This window comes from Phascolarctos cinereus, unplaced genomic scaffold (genome assembly GCF_003287225.1).
Source record: "Phascolarctos cinereus isolate Bilbo 61053 unplaced genomic scaffold, phaCin_HiC Scaffold_726;HRSCAF=1367, whole genome shotgun sequence".
NCBI classification, from domain to species: Eukaryota; Metazoa; Chordata; class Mammalia; order Diprotodontia; family Phascolarctidae; genus Phascolarctos; species Phascolarctos cinereus.
In genome coordinates this window covers 420,651,213-420,673,165 of record NW_027556098.1, presented here as the reverse complement: position 1 = coordinate 420,673,165, position 21,953 = coordinate 420,651,213, and the positions used below count along the sequence as shown (strand labels likewise).

Here is a 21,953-nt window from a genome sequence, read left to right as displayed (position 1 = left end):
AGGCAACTTACCTGAGTGTGGCTCTTCACATAATCCAAACTATCTAAGGGTGTCTAGATGCTCAACCAGTTAAAAACATTTATTAAGCACCTACTATATGCCAGACACTGGGCTAAATGTTAGGGAAACACAGACGGGTAAAATAGCTATCGCTTATAGAGAGCCCTTAGTGTGTTCCAGGTACCGGCTAAGTGCTTCACAAACATCTCATTCAATGCCCACGACAACCCTGGGAGATAGGCGCTATTGTTATCCTCATTTTACAGATGGGAAAATTGAGTCAAACAGGTTAAGTGACTTGCCCAGGATCACACAAACAGTAAGTATCTGAGGTTTGATTTGGACTCACATCTTCCATTTGTGCTCACATCTTGGTGCTCTATTCCCTGCACCACCTGCCTAGCTCACAGTCTAACATCTAACCTAATTATCTACAAGCAGCTGGGTCAATAGCCCTTACTCTTCTTCAGATATTACAGTTAAAGTACTGCCTCCCAGCCCACTACAACAGCAATGCCGTAGCATTGGCCTCGGCCATGGTGCACAAAAAGCTGCAGCGGGCTGCGGCTGCTGTCCGTAGCCATGGTGCTGACAGAACTAGGTGGAAACTCCTGTTTCCGTACTCCCTCACACTTGGCAGTGATTTCCTCCCAACAAGCCTGTAAGACAGGCAGTGACAGTGGAACTATCCACATTTTATAAGGTAGGAAACTGAGGCTTTGAGAAAACATGACTTACAAACATTCCTTAATCTAGGACTGGATGCTAAGATCTGTGCGTTGGTGTAATTGGGGTCACAGCTGCCTTCTCACTCCCAGGGAGCAGCACAGCCAGCATAGCAACCCCCTTCCAGAGCCCAGAAATGAGTCTCCCCCTCTCCTACCTTTGGATCTCCTGAACCTGCTGCTGTCTCTCTATAGAAACAGTTATTTCTTCACAGATTGGGACAAAAGAACAACCAAAGGTCCCCAGACTCAGAACCAGTAGTTACAGCAATCCAGAGGTTGCTCTGGAAGCATCCCCTTCCCTCTTACTCTCCATCTGGTCAGCACTGGCCCTGTCTGCCCAGATGCTCTGCCCTCCTTCTTCCCTCCCAACTCCCTCACACACTCATTCTGAAAACTTTTCCCAAAGATTGAAGGAAGAGAGAGGAGGGATCCACAGACTCTGACTTACAGGACCCAGAAACCGTGTCCGTTTTCCTTCAGACTGCTCAGAGTCATTCGTGGCCAGGCCTGGATACACCCCGGTTCCCATCTCAGTAGACCGTCCTTGCGTAGCTGCCATGTTAGATTCAGGGGTGCATGCCAAAGGGCCAACAGCACCTCAAGCCCCTGCTTCTCCTACCCAAGTGTCCCCATGCTGGAGACTGAGTGCACCCAGGTCTAGAAGAGCTGGACAGTAGAATGTGCACAGTTTCTTCCAGCTCTGAATGTCCAGTATTCTAAGGACTAGAAGCCAGGGGAGCAAGGACATCTTTGGGATGCAAATGAATCTCATTTGGGATGCTGGGTGCAGAGGGCCTATGAAAAGATGAGGAAACCTTCTGGAGGAGCGGGCCAGGGCTCACCTTGAGAGCTGACTCTGCTGATAGAGGTTCTGCACAGAATCATCTTTCCAGATCTGAAAGGGGGCTGAGAGCTCCTGGCCAGCCCCAACCCGGACAGAAAACCTTTCTGAAATATCACCGACTGGCTGTCAAGGGCCATTTGCAAGAAATATGTCTGAAAGTAAAATATAACTAATGCTTAGTTATATTGTCCTTATTCTGAGTCAAGTGTGCCTCCATGGACCTTCTGCCTCCACACCTGAGTCCTTGAAGTCACATGAATATTTTTCCTTTTACCCATGACTCTTAAAATGTGGGAGAGTGAGTCAGTCAGTGAGCCCTTATTCAAAGTCAGGCACCAGACTAAGAAATACAAAGAAAGGCAAAAGACAGTCGCTGCCCTCAAGGAGCTCTCAGTCTCATGGGGGAGACAGTGGGGGAGCAAACAAGCAACCACGTATAAATGAGACACGCACGCACTCAGAGGGAGACGAACTCAGAGGGAAAGCATTAGCATTGATAAGGGACTAGGAAAGGCTTCGTGTAGAAGGTAGGATTTTAGCTGGGAAGTAACAGAAGCCAGGAGCTGGAGGTAGAAAAGAGAGCATGGGGGAACAGCCAGTAAAAACGTGTGGAGTTGGAAAAAGGAGTGAATTGGTCAAGGAAAAGCAAGGAGAACTGAGCTGCTGGATCATAGAGTACATGGAGGAGAGCAAACTGTGAGGAAGACTAGAAAGGAATGGGGAGGGCCAGAGTATGAAGGGCTTTGGATGCCAAACAGAGGATTTTGCACTTGGTCCTAGAGGTGATAGGGAGACATTGGAGCTTATTGATTACAGCAGGTAGCATGGTCAGAGCTGTCTTTAGGAAGATCACTTTGAGAGCTGAACGGAGGATGGACTGGAGTTGGAAAGCCTTGAGGCAGGCAGACCCACCAGCAGGCTATTGCAGCAGCCCAGACTCACTCCTCCACATTTTAAAATTCCACTCAGATCTTTCTAACTTCAAGCCCAGAAAGCCATCTTCTCAACCTCCTGGGTACCTCAGGTATCCCACCTAAACCCTGCTGCCAATTGTCACCCTCTTCTTGACATCTTCCTGCTAACCCAGGACAAGCCTTCAATGCCAGCAGCACAAGATGGGAAGAAGTGTAAAAAAAAAAAAATAAGGTGTGTCCAAAGTGAGAGAAGAGACAGAAGGAGACGCAATGGTGACTTTGGTCCCTGGGATTTCAGAGAGTGTCTGCCACCATTTAGAAAGGCAAGTGCTGATCAGAATCCTACAATTAACTAGGAAGGCATGTGGGAGACAAAGGAATGAAAAGAGCTCCCAGGAAGTGAATTGATTGGCTCAAGGTCATAGAATCCCAAGATGGGAGGAATCCTCTCCCTAAAATTCCCAATAATCAATCCTTCAGACCTCAGCTGCAGACTGAAAGAGACGGGGAATCCACAGCCTCCTGAAGCTCCCCATACCCCTTCTGGACAGCTCCCATCATCAGGAAGCTTCTCCTTGTATCAAAATCTGCCATGGTACAACATTCCCCAACCCCTGTCCCCTCTCATGGCTCCTGGATCTGGCTTCTGGCCTCAAACTGGACAGTCCTAAGCCCTCTTCCCTGTGTTGGCACTTCACATCCTTGAAGACAGCTCTCATTTTCCCCTCTCCCCCACACCACGAACCTCTTGTTCAGGCTCTCCATCCCTAGTTCCTTTGACTGATCCTGACAGGGCACAGTCTTGAGATTGTCAGCCTACTTACCCTCTTCTTATAACTTTCCAGCTTTTCATTGTCCTGTCCAGAATGTGGTCCCCAAAACAGCACAGCAGTCTCAAAGCTGAGCAGAGAAACACTCTTTCCCCTGCCTGCTCTGGACATTCTGACCAAGATCACAGTAACATTTTTTTTCATAAAGTCTTGACCAACACTGAGTTTGCAATCCACAAAAAACCTCAAATATTTTTTGAGACAAAGCAATGTCTAGCTATACTTTCCCCATCTCAAACTTGATTTTTTAAGGTTAAGGCTAAGACTTAACATTTATCTCCATTATACTTATATTATTAGATCACGCCCCACATTCTGGCCTGTAGAGATCTTTTGGGATGCTGACTTTGTTAGTTATCCCTCCCAGCTCTGTATCATCTGCAGATCTTATGAACATACCATAAATGGTAGTATGCATAGAATACAAGATTTGGAGTTAGGAAGATAAGGGGTTTGATTCCTGCCTCAGACACTTACCAGCTGTGTGACCTCGGACAAATCACTTACCTCTCTATGCCTCTGTTTTCCCATCTGTAAAATGGTGATAATAATAGCACCTATATCACAGGGTGGCTGTGAAGATTAAATGGGGGTATTTGTAAAGCACTTTGCCATCTCAAAGTGCCATAGAAATGCTGGCTATCACCATCTATACTTTGGTCCAACTCATTGACAAAAATACTAAACAACCTTGTTCCAAGAATAGATCCCTGGGACACTCCTCTGGAGGCTCCTCTGTGACATCAGACTATTAATTATTCCTCTTTGGCTCTAACCATTCAACCCATTCTGAATCCACCAAGTCAGCCTGTCACTGAATCTCCATTTTTATTTCCTGCAAGATCATGAGAGATTTTGCCAAATGCTCTGCTGAAACTGAGGTAAACTCTCTCCACACATTGCCCTGATCAGCCAGTCCAATGGTCTCATGGAGGAGGGTGGCCATGACCTGACCTTGATGAAGCCTTCAATCCCCATCTCCTTTTATACTCTGAGGTATTCACCAACTATCCCTTTAATAATATATTCTAGGATTTTGCCAAGAGCAGAAGCCAAGTTCCCTGGCCAATTGTTTTCATGTTCCATTATCTTCTTTTTTTTTTCCAAAATCAAGATAACATTTCCCATTTGCCTATCTCGAGGCACCTCTCCCACTCCACTTGTTTTTACCAAGATTGCTGGTGATGAGTGACTTCACAGTCACGCCTGCCAGTTCTTCAGAGAATGTCATTCATCTGGACCCCATGACTAGAATTCATCAAAGGGCATCTGGGAGATCTCTTACTCTCTCAAGACTTATCTTGTGTATAAAGTCCTTATTACATATTTTTGTCCTGTCTTTTCCTTTCTCCTTGGCAGAAAAAAAAAATCAAAATGAGTGTAGAACAGACCATTGAGGATTCAGACTCTCGGATTGGAGAGTAGCTGGGATGTGAGTCACTGAATGGGATAAGATCCCATGGTCTGTGACACCTGATGTCCTGGGAAGAGATCAAGAATGAAGATCAATGAAGATTTCTCTTCACTGTGTACAATCCCTGATGCCTGACAGGCAGTAGATCGAAAAAGCCCTCTGAGCAGAGACATACCCACCAGGAACCACCAGAGGGCTCTCTACGATGTTTCTCATTTCTTGGGGTGAACTTGTGTCTCCTTCCTTTCTCGGGTGGCAGATGCTGGGTTAGCATATGTGGTAATTGGTGATCCACTGCCATCATCTCTTCAGGAATGATTACGAGTAGAGTATTCTTGGTATTGTAGTTAAGAATTCTATTTGCCGTGTAAGCATAAGTATTAGCAAACAAGGCAGTTTGAATTGTCACTCATCCCCTGAGCTCCAGGGATCTGTGCTTGGCTCTGGGCTGGTTAATATTCTTAACACGGCTCTGCTGTGCTGTCCTGAAACAAGGGAAGAGAGTGAGCTATCGTCCCTCCAGAAGACTCGCCTTCAAGCCCCCATCAGGCCACACTCTAAGATTCAGGCCAGAGATTTATTTTCTCCATTCTAAGCTCTGCCAGGTTTCAAGGCCAATGTCTACTCCCTCTTCTGAGGAAAAAGTCAGTTTAGAATCAAGAAGGTCTTGCCCCATTAATAAACAGCCAATTCTCATGGCCACATATAGAGATGGTCACACTCTTCACCTTGTCATCGTCCACAAGTGTTTTTGACTTCCACATTTATGAACCTGAAATTCCTTTCTCATCATAATATTTTATCCTTTTCTTTCCCTCTGTTTTACAAGCCCTGACCCAGATCTTCATTCTTACAACCCCTCGCCTTCACTAAGGCAAGGCAATCCTTTCACATCTCCCTAAATAATCAATTCACTCTCCTACTCACCAAAAGTTTTCCAAACCTTTTTAACCCTCTTCATGCCTCCCATAGATCCCCATCCCCTCCCCCTCTCAGCTGTTTCATTATCACTAAAAAGACTGAGGGCCTTCTTAAAGAGCCCTCTCTCTTCTTTCTTCCTGATCTCACTTCACTCAGAAGCTTTCTATCATCTCCTCCTTCATCCCTGTCTCCCATGAAGAAATAGTCCTTCTCCCTGACAAAGAAAACCCCTTTGCCTGAACAAGTGATCCCGTTGCATTCCATCTCCTCCAGCAGACTGCCCCCTCTACCATCCCCACTCTCTCACTAATCGTCAATTTCTCCCTATCTACTGGGTGTTTCCTTGCTGACTACAAATGCACCTATTTGCCCTCCATCCCTAGAAAACTCTCACTTGATCCATCCATCTCCATTAGCTATCATCCCACATCTCTTCTCCTTTCTCTAGCTAAATCCCTTAAGAAGGCCTTCTAAAATAGCACTTCCATTTCCTTTCCTCTAGGTCCCTTCTTAAGTCTATGCCACCTGGCTTCTAACTTCACCATTTAGCCAAGCTATCAGTGATCTCTTAATTGCCAAATCGAAAGATCTTTTTTCAACCCTTCTCTTTCTTGACCTCTCTGTAGTCTGTGACACTCAATCATCCTCTTCTCTCTTAGTGATGACACAGGCTTTCCTGTCAGAGAAGTGATGGACTCAGGATGCAGAAGCAAACTATATATATATATATATATATATATATATATATATATATATATATATATATATATATGTGTGTGTGTGTGTGTGTGTGTGTGTGTGTGTGTATATATATATATGTGTGTGTGTGTGTGTGTGTGTATATATATATATGTGTGTGTGTGTGTGTGTGTGTGTGTATATATATGTGTGTGTGTGTGTGTGTGTGTGTGTATATATATATATATATATATATATATATATATATATATGTATGTATGTATGTATATATATAAATTTAACCTGACCAGTGCAGGGATTTGTTTTGCTTGACTATGCATATTCGTTACAAAGATGTTTCCTCCTCCCATTTGGAAAGGAGAGGGAAGAAGGGAAGAAGAAAATAATTTTTTTCATCAAAAAAAATTTAATTTTAAAAAATTCTTGTTGACCGACTCTCCTTTGTTAACCATAATTTCTTGTTTTGCACCTAAGAAACTTTGTTTTTAAAAGGAAATTTACTTAAATGAGCTTCTTAAGAAAAAAGCATCAGGACCAGATGGGTTGACAAGTGAATTCTGCCAAACATTTAAAAATCAACTAATTACAATATTATTTCAAATTATTTGAACTCAACTCCTTTTATGAAACAAATATGGTGCTGATACCTAAACCAGGAAGCACAAAAACAGAGAAAGAAAATTATAGACCAATTTCACCAATGAATATGGATGCAAAAAATCCTAAATAAAATACTAGATAGGAGAGTACAACAATATATTACCAATATTATACATTGTGACCAATTGAAATTTATACTAGGAATGAGGGGATGGTTTAACATAAGGAAAACTATTAACATAATTGATTATATTAATAACAAAAATTATATGATTATATCAATAGATGCAGAAAATCTTTGACAAAATACAACACTTATTCCTATTTTTAAAAAAACACTCGAAAGCACAGGTATAAATGGATTTTTCCTTAAAATGATAAGAAGCATCTACCTAATGCCACAAACAAGCATTATTTGTAATGGAGATAAGCTAAAAGCCTTCCCAATAAGACTAGGAGTCAAACAAAGCTGTCTATTATCACTAATATTATTCGATAGTGCATTAGAAATGCTAGCAATAAGCAATAAGAGAAGAAAAAGAAATTGAAGGCATCAGAATGGGCAATGAGGAAATAAAATTATCTTTTGTTGCAAATGATGATGATAGACTTGGAAAATCCTAGAGATTCGGCTAAAAAGTTAGTGGAAACAACAATTTTAGCAATGTAGCAGGACATAAAGTAAAACCACATACATCATCAGCATGTCTATATATCACCAACAAAACCCTGCAAGAAGAGATAAAAAGAGAAAACCCATTTAAATAACTGTAGACGGTATAAAATACCTGAGAGTATACCTTCCTAGACAAACCCAGGAACTACATGAGCCTAATTATAAAACATTTTTATACAGATAAAGTCAGATTTAAATAACTGAAGAAGTATTAATTATTTGTGGATAGGCAGAGCCATTATAATAAAAATGACAAATTTACCTAAACTAATCTATTTAATGCCACTCCAATGCCATATCAAAAAAAATACTCTATTCAATTTAGAAAAAAACAATTCATTAGGAAGAACGAAAGATCAAGAATATCAAAGGAATTACTGAAAAAAAAATGTAAAGGAATGAGGTTTAGTAGTACCAGATCTTAAATTGTATTATAAGGCAGCAATTATCAACACTATCTTGTATTGGCTAAGAAATAGAAAGACAGATCAGTAGGAAACAGGGTAAACATACAATACACAATAGTAAAGTATTGTAACAACCTTGTGTTTGACAAATGTAAAGATTTAAGCTTGTGGGATAAGAATTCAGTATTTGCTAAAAACGGTTGGGAAAACTGGAAAACAGTCTGGTAGAAATTGGGTAAAGTTCAACATATTATACCATTTACCAAGATAATGGACACATGACCTAGATGTAAATAGAGATATCACAAGAAAATGGAACATATTACTTATTAGACTTATGGATAGGAGAACAATTTATGAATAAACAAGAGTAGAGAGCATTGTGGGATGTAAAATTGATATTTTTTGTTATATTAAATTAAAGAGTTTGCACAAGTAAAAACAATGTACCCAAGATTAGAAGGAAAGCAGAAAACGGGGTGGGGGAATTTATAGACAGCTTCTCAGATAGACAACTCGCATTTCAAATACATAGAGGACTTTGTCAAATTTATAAGAATATGAGTCATTCTCCAATTGATAAATGGCCAAAGGATATGAACAGGCAGTTTCTCAATGAAGAAATGAAAATGATACATAGTAACATGAAAAAAATGCTCTAAATCATTATTGAATAGAGAAATGCAAATTAAAACAACTTTGAGATACCATCTCACGTCTATCAGATCAGTTGAAACACTAGAAGGGGAAAATGACAAACACTGGAGAGGATGTGGAAAAACTGGGACATTAATTCACTGTTGTCAGACCAGTGATCTAAATCAAATATTTTGGAGAGCAATCTGGAATTATGCCCAAAGAGTTATTAACTTGCTTATACCCTGTGACTGAGCAATACCACTATTAGATCTGGTTCCCAAGATGATTAGGAAAAAAGGAAAAGAACTTACATGTTCTAAAATATTTATGGTGGCTCTCTTTGTGGTGGCAAAGGACTAGAAAGGGACGGGATGCCCATCAATTAAGGGATGAGCAAACAAGTTGTGGTATATGATTGTGATGTAATACTATTGTGCTATAAGAAATGATGAGCTGGTTGATTTTAGAAAAACATAGAAAGACTCGCATGACATAATGAAGCGTGAAATGAGCAGAACCAAAAGAACGTTGTATATAGTAACAGCAATACCATTCAAGGAACATCTGTAAATGACTAAGTTATTACATTATAAATATTCAATATTCTATTATAAATATTCAAATCAACTCCAAGGGACCTAGGGAGGAAGATGCTGTCTATCTCTGGAGAAAGAATTGATAAGTAGAAGTATGCATAGGGTGGTTTTACATATATAAGATACATGCACATGCACACATACATATAGACACACATACATGTATGAGTGTGTATCTGTGTCAAATGGTGGCCTCCTCTAGTGAAGGATGGGGAGGACAGAGGGAGACAGTTTGGCATTTAAAATGTAACCAAAAAAATTAAATAAAAAATGAACACTTTAGTGAACACTATTTTTTTTCTACAAACTAAAGAAACTGAACCTTAACCAAATCTAATTTTTTAAAAATTTAACAACCAAAACTTATTTTAAAAATATAAATATTATAAAACCTTTCACTTCAACTTCCCGTAAAATAAAAAACAATCTTTTCAGTCATCTTCTTGGCTAAAGAAGTGCTCAGTAGCTTAAGAACTGGTAAGTAAAGGCATGGCCTTCGAAGGTTTAACATTCTAGCCTTTTTACTTTCCCTTCTCACACCAACTACAGCCTCAGAGTCACGAGATATCAACGACCAGGGAAAACAAACTGGCTGGATGAGCCAAACTGGGTCGGGGAATGAGTGTCTAGGTTATCCTTCCCTCCCCGGCTGTGGCAGCTGGCTGGAGCCCCTCACAGGAGCAGGTGGCTGCCTCGAGAAGGGAAGGGGGAAGACAGATGATCCTCCTGACCCCAATAGGAACAATGCAGCCAGAGAAGGTAGGGGCCTTAAAACAATGTGGGGTGACCCACTTCTACACACACCTTTTCCTTCCTCTCCCGCTAAAGGCTCATGGGAGTGAGAGAGGAGAAGAAACTGGGAAGCAGAGGAAATAAGGGCTCCCGCAGAGTGTGGAACTGATGGGCTCTGGCTAGGCAGCCTCACCAAGGGGGACGTGCTGCTGCTGCGTCTCGAACACACACCTAGGAGGCTAACATATTTGTAATATGCTTAGCATATTTGTTTCATTCTCCTTTTCTGTCTCTTTTATGCTTTTAGGACTGAGCAGGCAAGTGTCCTTATGCCCTTGGCTGGCCTCTAGATCACATGCAGTAGGCAGCCTCCAAGAGAAGGGCAGTTTGAGATGATACCTAAGCATTCTTTACAGCCAACTGGCCTACCAGGATCTCTGAGGTCAGCCTGACCTCCACAGAAAGGAAGCTTTGGGCGTTAGACAATTTTCTAGCCACATAAAGCTAGATTCAAACAATATTAATAATTGAGAAATGATCCCCAGTGTCTGCATCAGTCTCTTGAGGCAGCTCCCCAATTTGCTTCTCCTCAGAATCAGCATTTTATGGATGGGAGCTGTTCTCTCTCCCAGGCTGGCTTCTGAAAAGCCTTTGGCCAGAATCCATGGCAGCCCTACCTCGCTTTGCTCTGAAACTTTGAAATGCTCTCTCCTAAGCTCAGATCCACGCAGGTCACTAAGGCAGTAGGCGTTAGAAGCAAATTCTAACCCAGGCTCTCTGAGGTCCAATTCAGCGATCTTTCTATAATGCTGTGACTGCCTCTGACCACTCCCTTCAAAGAGAAGGATCGTCCTGGGTAGGAGGGCCAAACTTGTTCTGCTCTATCCCAGGAGGAAGCCCCTTTGGCCGAGTTGGGCAGTGACAAGGACAAGGAGGAAGTTTTCAGTTCAATGAAAAGAAGAATGTTTTAACAATGAGAGTCGCGTGGACGGGCAATGGAGAGGGGGAATGGAGTAGGGAGGTCACTTTGACGGGGACAGCTCATTTCTCGGGAATGGGAGTGGCTTGTTCCCTCTTCATGGGTCCCAAGTAGGACAAGTTTCTTTGGCCATCTTCAGGCATCCCATGGCTGACTGATCATTGTTGGCTTCAAACCCTTAGAATGGCAATTCTAAATATGGAAAGGATCTTGAACATTTGGTGGTTGTATCTCATTCATACAATGTCTGTTCTCCACCAGACGCTGAAGATTCAAACGTGAAGAACAAAACCACCTTGCCTAAAAAGGAGCTTCTAATGAGGAAGATCACATGAACATATATTGAGCGTGTAAGACGTGTCAAAATCAACTTGTAAAGAAATGCAGTGTCTCAGATAAACTGCAGAGGAGAAACAAACTGTTCTGAGACCAGAGGGAAAACTGGACCTGAGAGGACCCGTCTGAAGCCAGAGCAATGCCCGTGTTTAAAACGACAGCAGTGCACTGTGCTCCCTCAGCTCATCTACACATGCCCTTTTAAGATTATAAATAAAGTAAGTGTTTCAGAACTATGAGAAGATTATAAAAGGATTGCTTAGGGCCTTACGTGCCCAAAAAGTGATTTTTTTTTGTTTCACATTTTAATATGGAGAGGGCTCACTGCTTATGAGGAAGCCCTGATTTGAGGCATCAGAGACCAGAGAAGGAAAGAGAAGTAGGAGACAAGCGGATAAAAGCAGATAGAAGCAGGAGAGCAGCTGAGTGGGGACAGAAGGCACCCAGATGATGAGGGGAACTGCATGTAGACAGAAGACAGAAACTTACAGGAGCTGATCGAGGCTGACAGAAAAAACCTACAACTGTTTGCTGGGAACTGCAGGGAGAGGTGTCACTCTACTAGCAGATGAATGACCCCGGGAAAGCAAGATTGGCAGCTAATGCTGTCTACAACCCAAGAGAGGGGAAATGTTTGTTTGCCTTCTCTGGGACGTGTGTGTGTGTGTGTGTGTGTGTGTGTGTGTGTGTGTGCGCGCGCGACAGAGAGAAGAGGCACAAAGAGAGACAGAAATAGAGACAGAGAAGAGACACAGAGAGACAGAGGGAGAAAGAGAAAGATGGAGGGAAGGAGAGACAGAGACAGAGAAAGGAACACAGAGACACACACAGAGATAGAGAGAGAGAGAGAGAGAGAGAGAGAGAAGGAGGGAGAAACAGAAGCAGAGAGAAAGATGGAGAGAGGGAGAGACAGACAGAAAGAAAAAGAGAGAGAGAGAGAGAGATGGAGAGAGAGAAAGAAAGAGATACAGAGAGAGACAGAGAGAGAGGTTTTGCATGTGCTTTGCTGAGAGGTGATTGGAGAAAGCAGGATCTTCTGCTAATGGAAGAGGTGGCTGGGGAAAGGCTGCAGGAACTTAACACTTATGAATATGGAGAGAGAAACGCCACAGAGCACCAGAGCAAATCTGAGAGAGTTTAGCAGTTCTTTGGTTTAAGGGGACAGTTTGTCACTGAAAGAGCTTAACATTTTCTCAGGATACTATCAAGGATGTCCATGTGCTTTTCACTGCCTTAGCCCTGAGAATAATGTGAAGCAGCTTTGCCCAGTAAGAGAGCCCTGAAGACCAAAAGGAGAATTTTTTCAAAGGCATTTTGCCCAATAGGTGATGTATGGAGCAGACACTGCTCCCTAAAGAGATCAAAAGCGAGGCCAGGAGTCCAGAGTTCTGAATCACCCCGGGGCCGAGGCTTCCCCACTCATGTGCCTCGGCCAGGTTTCTGAACGTGACTGTTCTCTCCCAACGATACTGTGCATTGCCTGAAAAGTATGACAAAGGTTTATAGATGGACCATTTTAATTAGAACATCCCTGCTTTTGTCTTCTCATTATACATTAATGTTTATATTAATACATTAATTTACATTAGTACAAAGAAATGTTTCCTGTTTAAGAGTCAGTGGTGTTATTTGTAACTTGTTTTGTGTAGATGGGATTCATACAAGTGAAAGCTGGTAACAGGGTTAGCCCTAGGACACTATAAAAGAGTGATCCACTTCTGGGAAAATCTCCAATCTCACCCAGTGGGGTCGAGTCATTAAGTGGGAGAGGAGCAGTATGGGTGTCACATGAGACAACATGCCCAGCCTATAATTATATAGGCCCAGGTGTGGCCCAATGCCAAGCATGAGCCTGCTTGGGATGGAGGAAGATAGGGCCAGGGTGCTGATGACTGGATTGATGCAAGTTGGCGCCTGCCTCCAGATCCAGCATGGTGGGTTTGTGCAGATGTTTAGCCTGGGCCTCTGAAATGAGAACTGGGTTGGGGCCACTTCTGGAGGGGGTGGGGGTTTGGGAGGTCTGTCAAAGGAAGGGGAAGGGGGTAGAGATGTGCAATGCAGACAAGGCTCGAGCCAGTGGGAATTAAAAATGGAGGCCCAATAGCAGCCTCCCCTAGGCCAGGCCTAGGGCATCTCTAGACTACCCACTCCGAGGGGTTACTGCCCACCCATGCTGCATAGGAATCACTGCATAGGAATCGCATAGGAGCTTTGTTTGTCTAATGGAGCAGAGCCTTACCTAAGAGCTGGAGCAGGCAGGATGGGAGCAGACAGGGCACCAAAGGCAGTGTTGGCCTTCGTGAGGAAGCAGCCACGCGGCCTGAGAGAAAGCCACCAGTGGCTTGCCTTACATCCACTTTGTGAGGTTCCTTAAGCCGCTCTCTCCCCCTCTCTGGGCCTCAGTCTCCTTCTGTGTAAAATAAGGCAATCCCTAAGATCCCTTCTGGCTCCAGTTCCTGCCCCTCCGTCCAGGACCTCCCGGCCCCTCCCTAGGGTCAGCCCCTGGGCCTCAGGGGTCTGTTTCCCTGGCTGGGCCTCAGTTGCCCCATCTGTCAAGCAACAGAACCAGACAATCATTTCTAAGCCTCCTTTCAGACAGAACTGTCTCTGGGTAAGTTCCACTGGTTTGTGGAGATGTGAGTCTGAGGGCAGCAGGGGCCAGGGATGTGAGGGGGAGAGAAGCCACAGGAGGGGATGGGGAGGGGCGGGGAATGGAGGGAGAGATGAAAAGGAAAAGGGGAGGAGGGAGGGAAGGGAGAGAAGAGGAGAGGAGGGAAAGGGAGGAGAGGAGAGGAAGGGGAGAGAGGGGAGAGAAGAGGAGGGAAAGAGGAGGAGGGCAGGCCCATTTAGAAGTTGGGGCTGGGGATAAGAAGCCCAAGAAAAGGGAGAATAGAATCAAGCAAAGAGAATCATAGACTTGCAGATCTACTTGGACATGAAGTGCAGCGAAGGAAACTGAGGCCAGGAGCAAATGTCTTGCCAAAGACCCACAGCTGGCCAGGGCTGTTTCTCAGACCTTCTGCTTTCTAGTCCAGGTCCCAGCTAACAAGACTGCAAGGAGTCAGTACGTGGGGAGGGAGAGGCTCAGAGAGGCCACCCCATCTTCTGGGGTAGAGCCGCCACATCCGAGGAGGAAGCTAATGGTCATCCCAGGAGGAAGTGGGAGAATGCTGAGCAGGGAGATAAATAGTCCCCCTCCAAAAGCAGACCAAATGAGCAGGACCTCCCTCACCCAGGGCCCCATTTTGCTAAGTCTCTTTAGGGTGTAAGGAGGCGAGGATCCATCTGCACCCCTACCTCCCTGGAGGTCCTGGCCAGGACCATGGGCTCTTTTCTCCTCACCCTACTTTCTTTTGGTGAGTTCCATGAGAGTGGGAGAGGGTCCTGATGGAGAAAGGGAGATCCCAAGGAGGCAGGCCTGAGTGGGGCTGGGAGATCCCAAGGGAGCAAACCTGAGTGGGGCTGGGAGATCCCAAGGGGGCTAGCCTGAGTGGGGAGGGGGCTGGGAGATCCCGAGGAGGCAACCCTGAATGGGGAGGGGGCTGGGAGATCCTGAGGGGGCAAGCCTGAGTGGGGCTGGGAGATCCTGAGGGGGCAAGCCTGAGTGGGGCTGGGAGATCCCAAGGGGGCAAGCCTGAGGGGGGAGGGGGCTGGGAGATCCTGAGGAGGCAAGCCTGAGTGGGGAGGAGGACTGCCCAGACCAGTTGTGCCACCTTGAGCAAGTCACTCTTCTGCTCTGAACATCAGTTTCCCCGTCTGTGAAATTAGGGGTCAGACTTCATGATCTTAAGGTCCCTTCCAGCAAACATTTCTCAACTCCCGGAGGCCCTGAGAAGTACAGGAGTCGGACCCCAGGGGACATCCCCTCATCACCGGGAGGGAAATCTATCTGTCTCTCATCAGATCCTCTCCCACAGGGCTGTGTCTGAGCCTGGGGATCACAGCACAAATAGGTGAGTCCCCCCTGCCCCCATGCCCCCCCAGAGCCTCTACCTGATCAACACAGATGGATGTTCCCCTCAACACGCCGGCTCCCAGAGCAGGAGCTAGGGGGAGAGGCCGGGGCTCTGGACCAGGCTGAGCCAGCAGGGAAGGCTGGGGTGGGGGTGGGGAGGAGTAGGGGGGTGTGACAGCCCTGGCTCTGGACTCTCATCCTCTTCCAGTCACACTCTCCAAACCCATCCTCTGGGCAAAGCCTCGCTCTATGGTTGCCTGGGGCACAGATGTAATCCTGTGGTGCCAAGGTCCCCCTGGAGTTGACATGTACCGCCTGGAGCGGCTCGACTCCCCCAATGACTACAAGGACCAGCCTGGCCTTCCGGGGACAGAAGCCCGGGCACGGTTTCCCCTGGGCAGTGCGCTGGCCTCTGTCGCAGGCAGGTACAGGTGTTCCTACAGGAATGGGAGTCGCTGGTCACAGCCCAGCAACCAGTTGGAGCTCATAGTGACAGGTGAGGGGAGACACCACTGAGACCACGCAGCCCTGAAGCCTGGGAGGTGGATGGGGGAGAGGATCCCAGAGGCAGCAGAGAGCCAGGCCAGAGGTGGGGGGAGCCCGGGGGCAGCAGACAGCAGAGCTCTCAGAGGTGGGGGAGCCTGGGGACAGCAGAGAGTGGAGCCAGAGGTGGGGAGATTATCTTCCAGCCAGAGAAAGAGGAAGACTGAGCTTCCGTACACACACACACGTAGACACCTGTACAAACACGCACAACCCACCAGGAGCAGGAGTTCCCCTGTAACATTCCCTCTCCTCCTTCCCAGGCTTGTATGACAAACCCTCCTTCTCCATCCTGCCTGGCACTGAGGTGTCTTCTGGGGAGAATGTGACATTCTCTTGCAGCTCCAAATTTGGCTTTAATATGTTTACAATAGCCAAGGAGGGAAGAGCTGGCATCTGGAGGACTCAGGAAGGGTTGTCTCCGGTCTACTTCTCCATCCCTACAGTGACCGCCAGTCACAATGGCACCTATCAATGCTATGGGTTTGACAGTCACTTTCCCCACCTGTGGACAGCCCCAAGTGAACCCTTGGAGCTCCGGGTCAAAGGTAAAGGGTCCCCAGCCCAGTAGCCGTCAGCACTCTCCAAGTAGATCTAGGCCCTCCAGCCTTGCCGCTCAGGGCCCCGCCCCAGCAGAGGCCAGAAAGCTCATGGAGGGTCCCAGGGGGTCTGAGGCAGGGGACGGAGACAGAGATCCTAGAGGCTGAGAATGGGTAGAATACTTCTTGCCCAAGGCTAGCAAGCTTCCTGAACACTCAATGCATTGTTGCTTCTGGAGTCAAGCTGAAATGAGTCGAATCGAATTAAGTCTGACTGAGCTGAGCTAAGAGCAGAGAAAGACTCGGGATAGTACAGAGGCAGTGTGGTGGAGTGGAAAGAGCCCTGGCTTTGGAACCAAACTTGGGTCCAAATTTGGGCTCTGCCACTTGTCAGCTGGTGATTTGGTGCCATGCCCCTTAACTTCTCTGAGACGTCTGTAAAATGGGGGTGGGCTAGCTTCCATCCAGCTCTGTCTCTGAGGCCTTCTCCAGCTCCAGATCAGCAGGGCTGAGGCGGAAGAGAAACAGGGGACCTGAGATAGAGAGAGACATCTTTTACTTCCCTATTTCTAGGAATTCCTCAACCCCCCTCCCCAAGAGAGTCAAATACTCCGACTGGTGAGTAAGGGGACCTCCAAGTTCCAGGTCAAAGGTTCCCCAAGGTGGGCATCTGTCCCCCCCTAACTCTCACTGGCCAGCTGTCCTCACTGTGGGGGGAGGAGGGGCTTAAGGCCAGGGCTGTCCCCAGGGAGATGAAAAGGACTGGAGAAGGGTCTGGGTGGTCCCTAAAAGAAGTATCTGGGTGCATGGCTCTGCTGCCAGAATGGCCAGCTCTGCTGAGTAACCAGCTTTATAACCTTCCTCTCTCTGGACCTTAATTTCCTCATTAGTATAAATAAGGAGGTTGGACTCAGTGATCTGTAAGAACCCTTCCAAACCGAACTTCTGGGTTCCCTCTGATAATGGACAGGCAGAATGAAGGATACTCAGGCTGTGGGTGGTGGAGGGCTCAGGGCAGACACAGGGAGGTTGGCCAGCCCCTAACCCTCCCCCTTCTCTCTTCTCCATTCCCAGGAGCTCCCACATCCCCCCACATTTTCCCAGATAAGGTGGACATCCCAATAGGTGAGCTAGCCAGACCTCCCAACTCTGGAGGGGAGGGACCTCCACATTTCACCATCCCTGCCACCCTTCTGACTCAGGGCCCCTATGCCCAGGAAACTGGGAGGAGCAAGTCTTAGGGGCTCAGAGGCTAGCTTCCAAGACAGAAGCCCTCTTGAACTGGCTGACTTAATGTGCCTGGGGCCTCAGTCAGTTTATTGAGGTAAAAGGGGACTCCCAAGGCAGAGACCTCATACAACAATGGACCCTAAGTTCTGAGCTATGTCTCAGAGACTCCATCCTTCTGGACCCAGCCAATAACAGCCTTATCCTCACAGGTCTCACTTCCCAGGATTATACTGTGTCCAACCTTGTCCGACTGGTCTTGGCTGGATTGACAGTGGCTGCCCTGGGGGTACTTCTGGCTGAAGCCTGGAGGGCAAAATTCCACATGCTTTCAGGGTCCCCTTCCCAGGCCCAGGGCCCAACAGCTCCACAGGTGAAGGGATTGCCTCTCTAATGATCCTGGACCCACACTGCTGATCCACAGAGACTGGTCTCAGGGTGGGAGGTCCGGGTAAGATGCCTCAGGGAGTTCTAAGGGTCTGCCTAAAGGCATGGGGCAGAGGAAGAGGGAGTGTCTATGAGTCTGTTGGGTCCAAGGACCTGCCAAGGACCTTCATAAAGAACAGAGAAATGTTGGTAAGCCCTTATGTCTGTGTTTCCATCCATCCATCCATCCATCCATCCATCCATCCACCCATCTATCCATCTGTCCATCCGTCCTTCTGTCCATCCATCCATCTATCTTTACCTGGGTCTGAGGCCTCCTCAAGGACTAGGGGTCTGAGAACAGCTTATCAGCTCCAAACAGAACCACAGTGCTATTGCTGCAGAGAACCTCCACCTAACACTCCAATGGAGTGTGCAAGTCAATGCTACATAGGTGTCTGGACACCAATGCACATCCTTATTTTACAGAGGGGGACACATAGGCCTTGGGAGGGGAAGAGATTTGCTCAGGATTATAGAGCAAATAAAAGACAGAGCTGGAGCTGGAATCCAGTCTCCAGTAGCCTCCCTCCTCTGCACCCTCCATTGGGAACTCTCTGCTTCCAAGCTTTCAAGGAGGCATGAACTTGATGGGACATCCTGCCCAGAACAATGCTGCCTCCTTTTCTCATCCTTCAGGATCCACCTCCTCCAGGCAGCCTTCCCTGACCTGACCCTGAATCCAGCTGTCTAGACTCAAGGGCCAGGGGGCTCTCCCTCCCTTCCTTCTTCCTCCCTCCCCCCAGCCAACACACCCAAGAGGAGAACTGAACTGATAACAACAGCTCCCATCCATCTTCATTAACTTTAAGGTTGGAACGACAGACATCCTGTCAAGGCAGGAGGGAGAGGGCTCATCCCTGTCATACAAATGAGGAAACTGAGAAGAGAAGGCCACCCAAGTGGTGGCCACAGGGACAAGCTGAAAAATCTGTCCAGGAGCCAGAAATGACCCTTGGGTCCCCAGACCTTTGACCCCTCTTGCTTTTGTATCCCCAGCACCAAGCCTGGCTCAGAAGAGGCACTTCATAAAGGCCACTGGGTTCCATAGTGCAAGGTCTAGACCCAACATGGAGGGTGTAGGAGTCAGGGCTTGGAGCCAGGCTCTGGGTGCCAGATGTGCCTTCAGTCACTGTGTGAGCCAGGGAAGAGATGCTGTCTCCTGTCCTCACTTGTCTGCTCTGTCAAATGGAGGGATGTTTAAGCCTCTTCTAGCTCTGAGCCTGGGGGCTCCCGGAGAGGCCAGTGAGCCGGACTTGGGGTCCTGATTCTGCTCCTTAAGTATCTCCTCCCTGGGGCTTTCTTCTTTCTCAAACAAAGGAGGGATGGGACCAGATGATGACTAAGGTCACTTTGGCTTGTGTTGGGAGACTCTGGGATTCCTGAGTCCAGTCTCTGACCAGTGTAGCCTCCAGGTCCAACCCAGGGAACTGCCACTGTCTGGTGATCCTAGGGAGGAGAATCCAGGACAGAGCCTCCCCTCCAGCCCAACAGCCCTTATGCCTCAGTGAATGAGCAAAGCCTCCCCCATAATACCCCAGGCTCCCTGTGTCAGGCTCCAGAAAGACAGAAAGGAAGGAGAAAGAAGACAGCATTTTGAGTTGGAAAGGCCCCCGGAGACTCCTCTGAGCCAGAGAAAATGAGGAGCAACCAGTCTAGGAATTACCCTAGTAATGAGTGAGTGGGTGGGTGGGTGAGGGGCAGAGCTTGGAGCCCTTCCCTGCTTCTCCAACTGGAGGCTGGATGTAGGGAGCAGATACGGGGTGGTCCACCAGGGAAGCAGACTGACTTCCTGGGGAGGATGGAAATGGAAGGGGGAGGGGAGGGCTCTCAGGACTGACTGCTGTCCCACCTTCTCCAGGGCTCCCAGGAGGGCAGCCTTGGCTGAGCAGATGCAAGGACGCTGGGGAGACCTGTGTTCCTGGCCCTGGAAGGACCCTCAGCCATTCCCCCCTCTGACTCTGGGTCTCTTTTCCTCTTCCTCCCACTCCATCCTGTCTAGTAGCATCCCCATCCCCCATCAGCTGAATCTGGAAACCATTACTCTTTCCCAACCCAGGCTCCAGGAAATTCCAGGCCAGGAAGCAGAGCAGTGGGGGCCTGGGGGGAGGGGGGAGGGAACCGGGGCATGTCCGAGGGCTCTGAAGCATCTCCTCCAGCAGCTCAAAGCTCCCTTTAGCTCCTAAGCCCCTAGAGAAATTCCAGCCTCCTCCTCCTTGCCCTTATCCCTAATCAGAGGGCGGTCCAGTACCCGGGGGTAATTCCTGGACAGCTGGCCCTTTAAATCCCAGAGCCAAACTTTTTAGGCTGACTGAGGGAGGGATGGAGAGGAGGGGCTAGGGACTTAACCCTCCCAACCCCGAGAGGGGCCAGACTGGGCGTCAGCTCCTGATCTCGGGATCCCGCTCCTGCCTCCCTTCCTGTCATGGCCCCCTCAAACTGGGGCTGACCTTCTGGTGGGCCTGGCCAGGTAGGATGGGACTCAGATGCCCGGATCCCTGAGGGGGTGGCGGCTGGTAGGCTGGATGCCAGGGTCCCTGAGTGAAGCGAGGGCTGGGGACTCAGACGCCTGGGTCCCTGAGGCCCCTCCTGGCTCTCCCTTTGCCAGGTGAAAGGAGGGGGTGCTTGAGGAGGATTTGGTGGCGGACTCAAGAGGGCCCTGCCCCAGCAGAGCGGAGCTGGCCAGGACTGAGGACCCTCCCGGGGCCCAAGGATCCCCTTAAAGAGTAAGGGGGACAGTGGGGTGGATGGGCCCAGCCCCTGGGCAAAGAAGCCACGTGGGCGAGGGGTGGGGTAGGGTAGGCTGAGGACTTCGTGGAGGGTGCTCAGACTGTGATAGGTTCCCCGCCCCCCAGCCCTCTGCTGCAACTGGAGAACCAGTCCGGCGGGGTCCAGGTGGGTGTGATTTCCGCCTGGGAGGGACCGGGATGTTTGTAGGGGGAGGGGGGGGTGACCCAGGGACACGTTGAGAAAGAGGATACTGAGGTGAGGCAGTTGGAGGAAGTCGAGAAGCTGCCCAAGAGGGGAGGAGAGAAAAGGGACTCCCAGGGGAGCCAGGCCCTCCAGGGGAACCGTTGAGTTTTCCCACTGGAGATTAGCAGGGCAGGACAGCCCAGGTTTTCAGGGAAGCCTGGATCAGGAGAGATCGGGCCTTTTGGAATAGTAGGGAATGCCTCTTTCCCACTCCACCTCCCCCACCCCTCTGTGCTGACCTGAGCCTCTCCTCTCCTCCCAGATGCCCATCCTGAAACAGCTGGGCCCAGCCCTGCCCAAAAAGCGTTTGGACCGAGATGCCATCTCAGCTCCACTGGGTGACTTTCGGCACACCATGCATGTGGGACGTGGGGGCGATGCCTTTGGGGACACGTCCTTCCTGAGTCGCCACGGCGGCGAGGGCGGGGGGCCAACCCCGTCCCCTGGCCCCTCCCCAGGCCCTTCCCCAGCCCCCTCCGCTGCTCCATCCCCAGCGCGCCCAGCCCTGCCACCCCCCACCGCTCCCCAGCCCCCACGACCCTCTGAAAGCCAGTCCGAGTCCCGACCGGCCGCTGCAGACCCTTTTCTGTCCTTTCACTTGGATCTGGGGCCCTCCCTCCTAGAGGAGGTGCTAGGGGTGATGGATCGCGGGGCCCTGGCAGATGCAGGAGCTGCCCCGAGTGCCCACAACGGTGGGCTGCTGACCTCCCAGCCGGGCTTCGGCTCCGAGGAGGACCTGGATGAAGTTATCGGTCTGTAGAGGTGCTCGCAGGAGCTGTCTCCCGGGACCCAGGCCAGGAGCCTGACTTGGCCTTGCCTTGTACCAGAAGTTTTTATACGATGCCCCCTGTATAGTACCCTCCTTCCTCTCCCTCCTCCTCCCCCTCCATGCCTAGCCAATCCCCCCCCTCCAAAAAAAATCTTTATATATAAAGAAATACCAACCATTTATTTAAGCTGCTTGGGCTAGAGTGT

The 21,953-nt window shown here is 48.3% G+C and overlaps 2 protein-coding genes across 6 annotated transcripts; both read left to right on the top strand.

The window, feature by feature from the left end:
• Nucleotides 1–14,481: 14,481 nt before the first annotated feature.
• LOC110220215 (platelet glycoprotein VI-like) lies at nucleotides 14,482–18,159 on the top strand. 3 transcript variants are annotated; one of them, XM_021004184.2, is made up of 7 exons: nucleotides 14,482–14,671; nucleotides 15,233–15,268; nucleotides 15,479–15,766; nucleotides 16,260–16,361; nucleotides 16,926–16,970; nucleotides 17,427–17,477; nucleotides 17,792–18,159. In XM_021004184.2, the coding sequence occupies exons 1-7, from the start codon at nucleotides 14,638–14,640 to the stop codon at nucleotides 17,971–17,973; spliced, it is 738 nt and encodes a 245-aa protein (XP_020859843.1). In that variant the 5' UTR covers nucleotides 14,482–14,637; the 3' UTR covers nucleotides 17,974–18,159. The 3 variants fall into 3 exon arrangements, with proteins under 3 accessions (XP_020859843.1, XP_020859841.1, XP_020859842.1); XM_021004182.2 differs by having other exon boundaries at nucleotides 14,483–14,671; nucleotides 16,077–16,361; XM_021004183.2 differs by having other exon boundaries at nucleotides 14,484–14,671; nucleotides 16,188–16,361.
• Nucleotides 18,160–20,153: 1,994 nt separating this feature from the next.
• Nucleotides 20,154–21,934, top strand: CDC42EP5 (CDC42 effector protein 5). 3 transcript variants are annotated; one of them, XM_021004195.2, is made up of 3 exons: nucleotides 20,159–20,475; nucleotides 20,614–20,731; nucleotides 21,241–21,934. In XM_021004195.2, exon 3 carries the CDS (start codon nucleotides 21,241–21,243, stop codon nucleotides 21,736–21,738), a length of 498 nt encoding a protein of 165 aa, XP_020859854.1. In that variant the 5' UTR covers nucleotides 20,159–20,475; nucleotides 20,614–20,731; the 3' UTR covers nucleotides 21,739–21,934. The 3 variants fall into 3 exon arrangements, with proteins under 3 accessions (XP_020859856.1, XP_020859854.1, XP_020859857.1); XM_021004197.2 differs by lacking the exon at nucleotides 20,614–20,731 and having other exon boundaries at nucleotides 20,154–20,475; XM_021004198.2 differs by lacking the exons at nucleotides 20,159–20,475; nucleotides 20,614–20,731 and adding an exon at nucleotides 20,801–20,900.
• The last annotated feature ends 19 nt before the right edge of the window (nucleotides 21,935–21,953 follow it).

What these genes read in the sequence shown, in the direction of transcription:
- CDC42EP5 (XM_021004197.2), top strand. Translation starts at nt 21,241, where the DNA reads ATGCCCATCCTGAAACAGCTGGGCCCAGCCCTGCCCAAAAAGCGTTTG.
- LOC110220215 (XM_021004182.2), top strand. Translation starts at nt 14,638, where the DNA reads ATGGGCTCTTTTCTCCTCACCCTACTTTCTTTTG. An exon ending in GTTGGAGCTCATAGTGACAG is followed by an intron (nt 15,767 to 16,076) that starts GTGAGGGGAGAC and finishes CCTCCTTCCCAG; the next exon opens with GCTTGTATGACAAACCCTCC. An exon ending in CTTGGAGCTCCGGGTCAAAG is followed by an intron (nt 16,362 to 16,925) that starts GTAAAGGGTCCC and finishes CCCTATTTCTAG; the next exon opens with GAATTCCTCAACCCCCCTCC.